The sequence below is a fragment of the Hyalella azteca genome, unplaced genomic scaffold, assembly GCF_000764305.2.
Source record: "Hyalella azteca isolate HAZT.00-mixed unplaced genomic scaffold, Hazt_2.0.2 contig13563, whole genome shotgun sequence".
NCBI classification, from domain to species: Eukaryota; Metazoa; Arthropoda; class Malacostraca; order Amphipoda; family Hyalellidae; genus Hyalella; species Hyalella azteca.
The window spans coordinates 228,304-240,031 of NW_025943479.1; the positions used below are offsets into that span (position 1 = coordinate 228,304).

Here is an 11,728-nt window from a genome sequence, read left to right on the forward strand (position 1 = left end):
GTAGCACACTGAGTGGAACGGCGCTGTGAGCGATTATCAATACTGTGAAACTCCATTCTAACCTACAGCACGAATTCCTTACAGAAAATACCCTTACTATCAATGCGACAGATTTAAGCTCAAAAATACAGAATTTTTCGGGTAAAACCGTCTCGACTTCTTCAACGATCAGTGCGATTCAAGATCATACTTACTGAACACAACATCAAGATTCAATGTACAAAAAATATAACTCAGTACTCACTGCAGTGAGTGACAGAGAGCGCATTTTCTCGTCGACGAAAGCGTGAAGTCATGGACGGACGGACATGTCGAGCACAATAGCGCCTTTCTTCCATTAATGAGAAAATGCGCTAAAAACCGTTGCATTGCACGGCAAGCTACGATGGTTAGTGCTCTCCGTCTGCGTATACCTGGGCATAATTTTGTGGGTGGTTTGCCTGTGATTGTTTAACACGTTGAGTGCGGGAGCGGGACGGCCCACAGAGCCAGCGGTAGGTCGTATCGCATTGTGTTACGGGCGCACACTTGTATCGCGTACACCCGCGCTGCAGTCCGCGGGTGGTGGGTTGACTGCGATTGCTCACTTCAAACTTGGCTTAGCTAATTTCAAAGGATGATCCCCGTTCATCAATTGATGTTTCAGATAACTTACATATATATTCATTGATATTCGACTTGATAGTTTACAAATTGTAAACGTTTTGATGATTTTGCAGGAATATCAAATCGTATCTATATTTTATTCATTTGTAAATCATGTCCGTAAGCTACAAGGTTTAGCATATCTGCAACAAATGCATCTGGTCTCTATGTTGATCTCATTATAGTTTTCAACATTTTACTCATCTTTCGGAATAAAAGTAAACCTTGACGAGACAAAAAAAAGAGCCCGTGGAGTGAGATCACTATCCAACATTAACCTTAATTTCTAAGAATCTATAAAATCCTCACGACATTATTAAAAGATGGAAGATGATACATCAAAACCCGGAGAGTTAGCCACATCTCAGAAGGATAAACCAAACCGTCATTAGTTGTGATTTTTTTATTTGGTCCCAGGGCCATCTTCAACAAACACATCCTTTGTCAACAAAATAAAACTCACACGTAACATAAAAATAGTAGGATCTTCGGCGCCGAGACGTCAGCTGGAACGCCTCACTTGAGCAGGAAGCTGCACACATTTGAAATTTTGTAGGGCACGACGAGCGTCTTCGAACTTGTAATTACAGTAAATTTAACTAAGCTAGAATAAAATACCATTGAGGCGAGGCCAGAAAAACTCGCAGTACGAGATAAAACAATGATATTCATATTTATTGACATTATATTAAAAAAACTTTTCAAAGTATAGCGTTCGAGGTCTCCGTCACTCTCATTGAGTAAAGTCGCAGAATTTATTTTTGAAAATAAACAGGCAAAATTGTTCCAGACATAAGAGAAACTTTGTCGCGTGCAAAATTAACGGAGTTCATTAACAAGGAAAGTACTGATTGGAATAAGCAATAGAGTTGAAATGGTATCAGATGAATGATATATACAAGAATGACAGTTATGAGTAACCGTCCCAGTGTAGGACACGGCTTCCGCCCACGGCATTGCTGATACAATAATTATTCATTCACCAGGGGCAGGGAAATTTTTGGCAGACTTAAAGGCAGTGCAACTAAAGTTTAAAAACTCATCATTCAAGGGTTTCTTAGAGTACAGAGAAAATCAAGGCGCATAATTACGCATGCACAATATGACGAAAACGACTCAATTCAATTTCGTTGCTTCACAATGCTCAAGTTGCATCAAAATCTGGTCAAAAGAAACTTCAGGCCATCAAACTCCATGTGCAGAATTACGTACAATTTTCTCCTCAATTCATTATTACTAATGCAGGAGTTAGTCAATTTAATGTGAAGTTTTGGAATTTAATCTTGTATTCAAGATTTAACTTTTAATCATCCTTCGCTTATTGCAATGGCTATTGAGTTGAAGAACGAATCGAACACCACGGAGAAAAACAGGGAGAAACTTCAAAATTCAGCGATCTATAAAAAAATTTCTCAAAACAAAATCTATTGATTCAATCATTCCCTACCACCGACAGGCCATTGTGCCTTTAAAAAAAGTACCTGACAATTTTGACAGTGTAAACTGACCTGTACGGGTAACCTTGAGCCTTCGTGCGGAAGATGGAGAGGAGCAGTGAAAAGAAGAACACAACGAGCGCTAGGCCGACCATGGCAAAAATACGGCGCTTGCCCACGTCTTCTCTCTTGCCAGCTGATTCTGTGAGCAACACCATGCCTAGTGAGACTGCCGCGTCTGTGGGATGAAAAGAGGACATTATAACCCTGAGTGAGCAGCACCAGGCCTAGTGAGACTGCCGCGTCTGTGGGATGGAAAGAGGACATTATAACCCTGAGTGAGCAGCACCAGGCCTAGTGAGACTGCCGCGTCTGTGGGATGGAAAGAGTGCATTATAATCCTCGAAATCGAGGAAATTATAATCCTCGTAAATGAAAAATTGACAAAAATCCCCCCCCCCACCCACAAAAATGAGAATTTCGAAAAAAAACATGACGAATCTCTATATATGGTCTTTACGCGTCGAATTATATGCGTCTCGATGTAGTAGCTTGAAAATTCAAGGAGGAGATAGATTTCTACAGTATGTAGAAATACAGTATATATATACTCCCTTTTGCCGCTTCCTATGAATTTCATGTTTTCTACCATTATTTCGAAAAATTTACATGAACAAAAATTATTTAAAAAGATCTTAGATTTCTGTTTTACACATGTGTACCAAGTTTCAAAGTGACCCGTCCGTAAATAAATAAAAATGTCAACAGAAAAAATCAGACGCTCCCCTTAAATGACATTCGTTTTCTACCGTTTGATCCAATTCCCGTTTCACTAACATCAAATACTGAGTTGTTTGTTGAAAATATTATATTATGTTTCAAGGAACTACAATGCATCTCGATACATCAATCAACGTTTGCATGTTTCAAAAACCAAATCGAAATCATTTACTACAGGGTCCGCCATATTTATGGCAACGGATGTTTGCTTTAGAAAAATAAATTGGTTTCTAGGAGACTTTTCTTTTATAATGAAGCTTAATATCATCTATTGATTCATCTATTTTATATTGCAGAAGTCTAAGGTGTCTAAATTTACTATTACGTATGGCAGTAGATAGAAATGCAATTGTAACCCTTCATGAAAAGGGCGAGAGTAGTTCAGTCATTGCAAAAAAACTCCAAGTTCGTCGTGAAACTGTGTGGAAGGTGTTAAAAAAATTCAATGAAAGTGGTAAAACATGCAATCGACCTGGTCAAAGAAGAAAACGAAGTGTCCGAACAAAACAATTGGTCAAAAACACGAGGGAGAAGTTGAGGAGAAACCCTCGTCGCTCAGCTGCAGAAGCAGGAGTCAGTCAGACATCAATGCGTAGAGTCCTCAAAGATGACCTCAAAACCTCCCCATACAAGATGCAAACAAGGCATGAACTAACAGACCGTCATGAACGAATGAGGCTCGAAAGATGCCAGCACATTCTGGATCTCATTGAGGATGGCACGCTGCCCAACTTTGTGTTCATTGACGAGAAAAAATTTTTGACATTGAACAAAGCGTTAGCCGTCAAAATGACGGAATTTGGAGTGGGGATGGAACTGTAGCAACCAGAACAGTAACGCGACGTCAAATTCCATGTCCGTGATGATTTGGACCGCGGTAACCGCCACTGGAAGGTCCCCACTCGTTTTTGTCCTCTCAGGAGTGAAATTGAACAGTCAGCGATACATTTCGAGCATTTTGGAAGCTGTGTTGTTACCTTGGGCCCGTAAACACTTCAACAGCTCACCATGGAGTTTTCAACAAGACTCTGCCCCATCACATGGCTCAAACATTACCCAAAACTGGATTCAGGGTCACATCCCAGCATTCGTTAGCAAAAATTAATGGCCCTCAAGAAGCCCTGAATTGAATCCTCTCGACTTTTCTGTGTGGGCTATTTTAGTGAGTAGGGTCTGCAGAACACCTCATGATCCTTTGGATAGTTTGAAGTCTAAATTGACACAACAATGGTACTTGATCCCTCAAGAAATGCTGCGTGTCTGCTGTGAACCTTTAAAACGTAGATTGGAAGCTGTCATTAAAAATAAGGCTGGTCATATTGAATAAATATGTCTGAGAATTGTTTAGGTAATTCGTGGCTACTAGCTCATCCAATAAAAAAAAACAATGCACCTGTTTGTTTCATTGAGAAATAACAATAAACATGCGTTGCATATGCATAATAAATATGGCGGACAATGCAGACCTCCCCAAGTGGTCACTTAGAGGAGCCTAGGTAAAACCCTCTCACCACCTTCTGGAAAGATCATGGCTGTGGCACCCTGAGCTGAACCCATCATCAGGTACTATGGAATGTATTTCTGGAATACATTTCATGCAAGCTATCGCACTGCACTGTTGAAGTTAAATAGAAGAATTGGCTAATCATAAGACAGTAAATTTCGCGCAATAATGACGTAGAATATAGCGTATATGGCATTTAGATCAAATGTAGCTCTACCTACTAGAGAGCACGGCTTGTTCGGTTGTTCCACACACCATACTGAGTTTTGCTGGCCCCACACTTACAGAGCGAGGCGATGATGTAGGTCTCAACGATGAACTGTCCCTGGGAGGACCCGTGGATGTAAGCTATGTTGCCGCCCTGTGTCTTCTGCAGGAATGGAGGTCCGCGGATGTGGTTCCACATTTGTCCTGATGTCATCACAAACACAAACGCCTGTGAAACAATAGTTTTCAATCACTTTGAAGCTTTCACTCATTTGACAAAATCCCCTTCCGAATTGACGTAAACTATCTATTTTGGAAACCTGGCAGCAAAGCTACTAGTAAACATCAAAGCAGCGCCACAAGAATTTCAGTAATTTGGACATAATACACAGACACTGTAACCCTCATAGTAGTAGTAGTAGTAAGAAGGAGATTTCTAGCGCTTCAGATCAGCTACGTCTAGTAACCCTTTTAGCCGTACACTCTTTCAAATCATTCATTGAATCTTCCACATCAGTGCATTAGTTCTAGATTTGTAATCAAAATACAGATTTTATTCCTAGAACAAAATGGCTGCGATTCAGCAAAAGAGAGATGACGAGAGGCTTACAAGGGCAATGAGTCCCCAGGTGGTGGAGTTATAGAGGAAGTCGAGGTTGTTTTTTCGCAGGTACAGTAGCCCCACGACCATGGCTAGCAGCACCACCAGCGCCAGCAAGCCTGTGTAGTTCGGAGGTCGGAACACGCGGATCTGAAGAGCAGATACAATCACCATGAATGTTTATGAAGTAGTTTTAGCCATTGCTATTTTTTAGTTCAGCTTAATCCTACACAAAGGTGAACTTATGAAGTGGTTTACATCCATTACAGTCGAGCTCATCCACAAGATTTTTATGCCCCTAAGCGTTAATTTTTGAAGAATGTATCATTATTGAAGGTTCAATTGCAGGAACACACTTGTTTACTCCAAGTTGTGTGCCAATAAAGCCGTGATCTAGCAAATTTGATGTAATTCTATTGCAGGGAATAAGACAGATATTACTCCATAAATAGCTGCAGATAATGAGTGTACAACGCAGATATGGTACCATGTCAAATTGGCGACAACGAATTTTTTTCTGGTGGCACACAGTATCCACATGTAAATTTCTTTTCACTGTACCGAGAACCACCACTCTTTTGCGGTGAAAATACCTTCAATTATTGAGTTATAATTTTTTTAATACACCGGAAAAATCACAAAGAAAAAAGAAATAAAAATCTTGCCAGCAGAAATAACTTTTCTTCCAGAAATAAATTAGGATATTGACACTAAAATAAATGAACAATTGAAAGCTGTCAGTTGTCCAGCTAAGGCATGCCATAACAGTACCATTTCCCCTGATCAATTTATGACTTACCGTACTCAATACGTATAGCGTAGTAATTTAAAATGGCAACAAACGATTCAATCTGAGATATATGGTACGGTACTGGTATACAGGTTATTTGCAGTTCAAAGGTTAATCTTGTGTCACCAGTATGACTGATTTTGTACCACTACCTCTATTGCCATGAACAGAAAATCGGATCAGCAACATTTGTCACCGAAAAAGAGGCGTCATTAACCTGGATCTCAGTGCGCTCAGCAACCCAACGCGCGATACTCTCGGAGCTGAAGCCCACGCGCTGGATCTCGAGTGTGTCCAGCTTCTTGGGTTTGCCCTTGGCAGGGAAGTGCATGAACACAGGCGCAGAGTTCAGGTGGAGCTGCGCAGTGAGGTGTAAGGAGGTTAGGATTTAGCTTGTAAGCTAGTCAAGAGACATATGAAAATTACTACTACAGTAAATAGTGGCAGGCCAAAAATAAACTGACATATCACTGATGAGTATTGTATAAATTATGATCAAATGACAGATTGAGTAATTGAAAAATTTAGCATGGAGTGCTGCCAAAAAAACTGGGAGCAATTAGATAGAAGCCAGAATCAGCTCTATTGATCTTTTTAAGAAACGAGTTTCAATCATTTTAATGATTTGTACACACAAGCATTTTGCTGGTCAGTTTACAATAGCTTCATTCCAGCTAAGATAAAGTTCTTCTTTCAAGACACTAATACATCAGTCATTATAAGCTCTTGAATCTATAGGCTAAACTGGGCTATTAACAGCCGTCAGAATTTAACTAAACAGCTCTGCATAACATGGTTTTAAAAACATAAGTAAAAAATATTGATAACTCATTGGTCTCAGAAACATTTACTGTTGTCAATGCTAGTTGTACCTGGTGGTTTGGGACCAAGAAGTCCCGTCAGTCAAAATAGGGTTAAAGGCTTAACACAGGCTTAGTACTAAAGAATCTCCACAGGAAAGCATCAAGTTAATTGTACAACCTGCTGGAAGATGTCAGAGCCCTCATCAAAGTCAAGCATGGCAAAGAACAGCTTGTTGGAGAAGCTGGGTGAGTAGCGCCATGAGTTGCCAACCAGCTGGAATTCATCACTTGCATGTCTGTGGCATCAAAATAAAATTATTTTCCATCAACGCTGCACACGTGGTTGACGTAATGCCCACAAAAACTAAATTATTAGATTTGGGTACTCAAGTTAAATTTTGTTACATACAAATTTCTTCAAACTTTGACTCATCAGTCTCTATATACTCAGTGCAAACAATTGAAGGTTAACAGAAAATTCTGACTTCACTCATTCTGTTCCATTTCATCTTTGATTGCACCATTATGTTGCTCATGTATTAAAAAATGCATTCTTTTTACCCTTGAGAAAAGTGATAACATATGTTTATGTTGCAGATTTAACTTTAGTTCTGAGTTCTCAGAAAAGTGAAACCACTCCATTTGTGGATAGTGGATACAACAATTTTTTGTTAGTCAAATAGAATTACCTCGTCAATTATGCTTTGGCATATAGTGAGCATTCAAAATTATGCAAAAAAAAAACAAGAGGAGAATGATAAGGCAAGACTGAGTGAACACATTTTGATTTCAAGCTCCACCAAAAAATTCATCACAAGTGGTTATTATTTTTAAACTATATAACATGTCACTATTTGCTCCAGAATATGTTAATGATTGTGAACATTTGAAATAGAACCCAAGCCTTATTTAGATTTTAAAAAGAGACACTTTTACAGATTAAAAAAAGCACCATACCATTAAAACAAAATTAAATAAATGCCTGCCAGATAATCAAACAATGCATATGAAATCAGTGATTCCACGGTACATGTCTATATACTGCAGAATCAGATTGTGATTTTCAAATATTTCATAAAATGACTGAAGATATTCTTCAATACTTCCCTCAGTATGAAATAATGATTTTATTATTAGATCTCTTTCAATCATTATTTGCTTCTGAGATTTTGCAGTCTCGTGATGCATGAAGTTGCTGAGAATTAAAATAGACAATGGTACCAGACCTATATATAATGGTATTATGGACCAATGGTCCATAAATAGTCCTAATGGTAATGGACCAATCAGACCGAATGGTATTTGGTCTGATGCCATGTGATTATTGTGATATCAAAAACAATCTGAAAATTTAGAGTATATAACATAAATAATTCTGGCACATCAGTCAGTTTTAAAATTGGGCAATCACCTGCAGATGCCACACTGGCGGTTGGCAGCAAGTGCAGTGAACATTACCACGACAGAGTAGTTGCGTGGAGTGGCCTTCACAAACTGCCTAAATTTCTCAGAATTTAGGTTGATGATGGGCTTCTTGATTGCTGCATCAGTGAGCTGCTGCACTCGCTCCCCTTGAGTCAGCTGTGAAGAGAAATGTATACAAAAAATGGCAAATTATATCATTAAGTGCTTATATGCTCATACAACCATGTTGAGCGTGTGGAACCCACGAACAAAAAGTTAGACCTAAGACAGTGTAAAATAAACAGCTCTAATAGAGATTCATCTCCAGTTTTACTGTACCGTCAAACGGGATAAAAAGGGACGGTTTTGAGCGTTTTTTATTAATAACTTCTTACCATGAAACATTTCAGAAACAAGTTTAGGCTCATTTTATAGCTCTTTGCAAGGGCTATCCAATGGCATCTTCAAAAAATAGACAAAAAATCAAAATTTTTTGTTAATAACTTCTTACCATGAACCATTTCAGAAAAAGGTTTAGGCTCATTTTATAGCTCTTTGCAAGGGCTATCCAATGACATCTTCAANCCTAAAATTTGTCATTCGCATATGTAACTAGAAGAGTTCTACTACAATGCATCAAAACCTGGAGTTATTTAACCAAAAAATAAAAAAATTGAAGGGGGTACTCTGACAGGCTTTAAATAATAGCTTTTTTTCGTTGGTCACATTTTTAATTTTTTAAGATATTAGATATGCAAACTTTTTAAATCTTTCTATTGTGTTATGTAGCCTCAGTATTAGGCCTTTAATGCCCATCAACAAAATTTTTCTATGTCAAATAGTTTTTGAGTTGTGGGGGTTTTTGTTAAAAAAACGAAAAGTGGTCTAAGTTACCCCGCCGGTCTAAGTTACCCCATTTTACGGTAGTGAAAATGTTGAAGTTTATGCCACTATTTTTAGTTTTGCAATATTTTGATTAGTTTAGCTGCTACAACATTTTTACGAAATGTGGGACGCGCATCCCAATTTACCCCGCCCATCCCTTTTTACTCCGTTTGACGGTAGCTATTACATGAATCTAAAAAAAGTACTTTACAATATATATATAGGAACCTATATGTTTGGTTAAAATTGATGCCAGTTTTATTAAGAACTTGTCTCGAGTTTAATTTCTCAAGCTTTCTGATGAAAGGTACAATAATAGGGTCAACAACTTCAACAAGTCTTAAAATTTGTCCAAATGGAAGGTCAAGTAAATCCGGCAATGCATTTTGATCATCACTGAGCATCTTCAGGCAATAAGATCAAGCAGCAGAGTAGACAAGGTGCTTACAGGTTGGCTGCAGAGAGAAAACTAATTTAAGTGGTGAACGAAGCTTTGAGTAAAGTTCTTGTACAGTTTAGTATACAGTCACTCTAGTTATGAAGTTTCAGAGTGCAATGAGATCCAGTTGTTTGGTTGTTTAGGTACATCTTTTTCCATTGAATTAGAATTGCTTCCATTATTTGTAGTACTTTAAAGTCTGGTTTGTGACTAAGGATTTTTGTATTTGTACCAGTTCTTCCTGGGTTAATTTGGTATTGTGGTTATCCATAGCATGCCTATTGCATTGTGAGCTGTCTTTATAGGGTTGTAGTGGATGTGTTTGGTTGAATTTGGTTGGATTGAATTGGGGTGACTTAAACTGGGGTGATTTGAACTGGGTTGGGTTAAATTGGTTTTGATTGGGTTGGGTTGGGTTTGGTTGGATTGGTTTGGGTTAAAGTTGGTTAGGATGAATTGGGTTGGGTTGTAATGGCTTGGGTTGAATTGAGTTGGGTTAAATTGATTAGGATTGCATTGGAGTGGGTTTGGTTGAATTGGTTTGGGTTGCATTGGGTAGGGTTTGGTTGCATAGGGTTGGGTTCAGACCGTTCTGTTAGGTTGGGATGAATTGAATGTGGTTGAATTGGGCTGGCTTGGTTTGGGTTGGGTTTGGTTGGATTGGGTTTGGTGACCTGGGTTTGGATTTGGTACGTGCTATGGCATGTAGTTCAGGGGGCTAGACTAATAATCTAGTCCATTTTTTAAATGATTTATCACAAGCTGCATTGGTTATCCATTGTCAGTGCTATGAGGCTCTCTCAACATAAGCACTGAATTTCTGAAATATATGCACTCAGAACCAACAGAACTGCATGCTACATCAATTAGTTTAGATAGCTTGGAGTGCGTATGCTTGGGTGCTCAAATATACGCTCTCACAGCCATCAGAACTGCACGCTACAGCACGTAGTTTAGGTGGCTATGAGCTGTTGAGCATGTATGCTTTGGTGCTCAAAAGTAGCTCTCACAGCCATCGTAACTATGCGCTATGACGCATAGTTCTGATGATAATCTGATCATACCGTGTACTCGCGTGTAGATCAATATGGCGCATTGGCCATATTGAAAATAAATAGCAATTTATGGAGAAGCATAATTGGCAACTGGCATCTAGTGGCATCCACCTTGGCATCTTTGGTGCATGAAATTGGCCTCCTTGACCAATGTTGTGCCACGCTTTAGTCTTTACAGTCTGGACCAGTGGACCCAGACCCTGCTAAAGGTCAAAAAGGCAAAATTTGTGAGGCATACAATAAACCAATTCTTTATAAATAAATCACTGTTGAAGTTTGAGAATAACTTTTTTGCCCATTTTTGGTCTAACTATTGTTTCAGATTCAGGATACAATAAAAATCTGTATTTTGTGAAATGAAGCTAAACAAAAATTTTGAAGTTGAAATTTCTTCATGTTAATCCTTAACTACAAAATACATTGCCATTTCCCAGCAGTACTATCAGTCTGTCAAAGTGAGCAGTCAAATGGGGTAATAAGGGATGGCTGGGGTAATGGCTTAAGGGATGGCTTAGGCTTAGCACACAGCACACTCAGACAGTCAGACATCAGTCACATCACATGCTAACACATAGTCTAGGTAAAATGAAGAGTGAAGTCACTGAAGTGGTTTCACAAATTCACACTCACCTCCTTCTTGGATTCCGAGAAGCCTATAGCTATGGTAAATGCCAACAACAAATAATACCAACGGACCATTTTTTTAATTTGTACCGGTACCGAGTGGCGAATACCGGGTAGGGTTCAAGGGTTGTTACGACTCTCGGACTCTTCACTCTAGTATAGCTATCGATTATCTTTTTCTCACTCAGAGTCTCAGGTCGATGAAAGCCACTTGTTCAGGAAAGATAAATTTTTCACTATTTCGCCCTCCACAATACTTTGCTGTTAATCGCCAATTGATCAGTTGCGGACTCGAGGCTCAATAATAAACCAAGAGTTGGTCGCTCGTAATATTTGACCCAAGTTTCTTGTTTACATCAAATCGGCTTCAGCTGTCAACATTCATAAATGTCCAAAAACCTAATTTTATACTAATTTATAGGATTTGATTCTCCTCAACTGGCATATATCGATAGGAATACTTTTCAATTTTACCTTTTTACTTAGATATAGAGAATATAAAAATTGAATTAGGTTGACTTCTAAAAAGTCTTCTGCCAAGATTTCTTATATACA

General features: G+C 38.7%; 1 protein-coding gene across 2 annotated transcripts; it reads right to left on the bottom strand.

The window, feature by feature from the left end:
- Positions 1-1,033: 1,033 nt before the first annotated feature.
- Positions 1,034-11,571, bottom strand: LOC108671804 (tumor suppressor candidate 3). Of its 2 annotated transcripts, XM_018159390.2 has the most exons (8): positions 11,180-11,564; positions 8,178-8,347; positions 6,945-7,062; positions 6,181-6,321; positions 5,183-5,323; positions 4,651-4,801; positions 2,154-2,319; positions 1,034-1,177 (listed from the first exon to the last, which is right to left on the bottom strand). In XM_018159390.2, exons 1-8 carry the CDS (start codon positions 11,246-11,248, stop codon positions 1,162-1,164), a joined length of 972 nt encoding a protein of 323 aa, XP_018014879.1. In that variant the 5' UTR covers positions 11,249-11,564; the 3' UTR covers positions 1,034-1,161. The 2 variants fall into 2 exon arrangements, with proteins under 2 accessions (XP_018014879.1, XP_047739706.1); XM_047883750.1 differs by lacking the exons at positions 1,034-1,177; positions 2,154-2,319 and adding an exon at positions 2,334-2,453 and having other exon boundaries at positions 11,180-11,571.
- Positions 11,572-11,728: the final 157 nt, after the last annotated feature.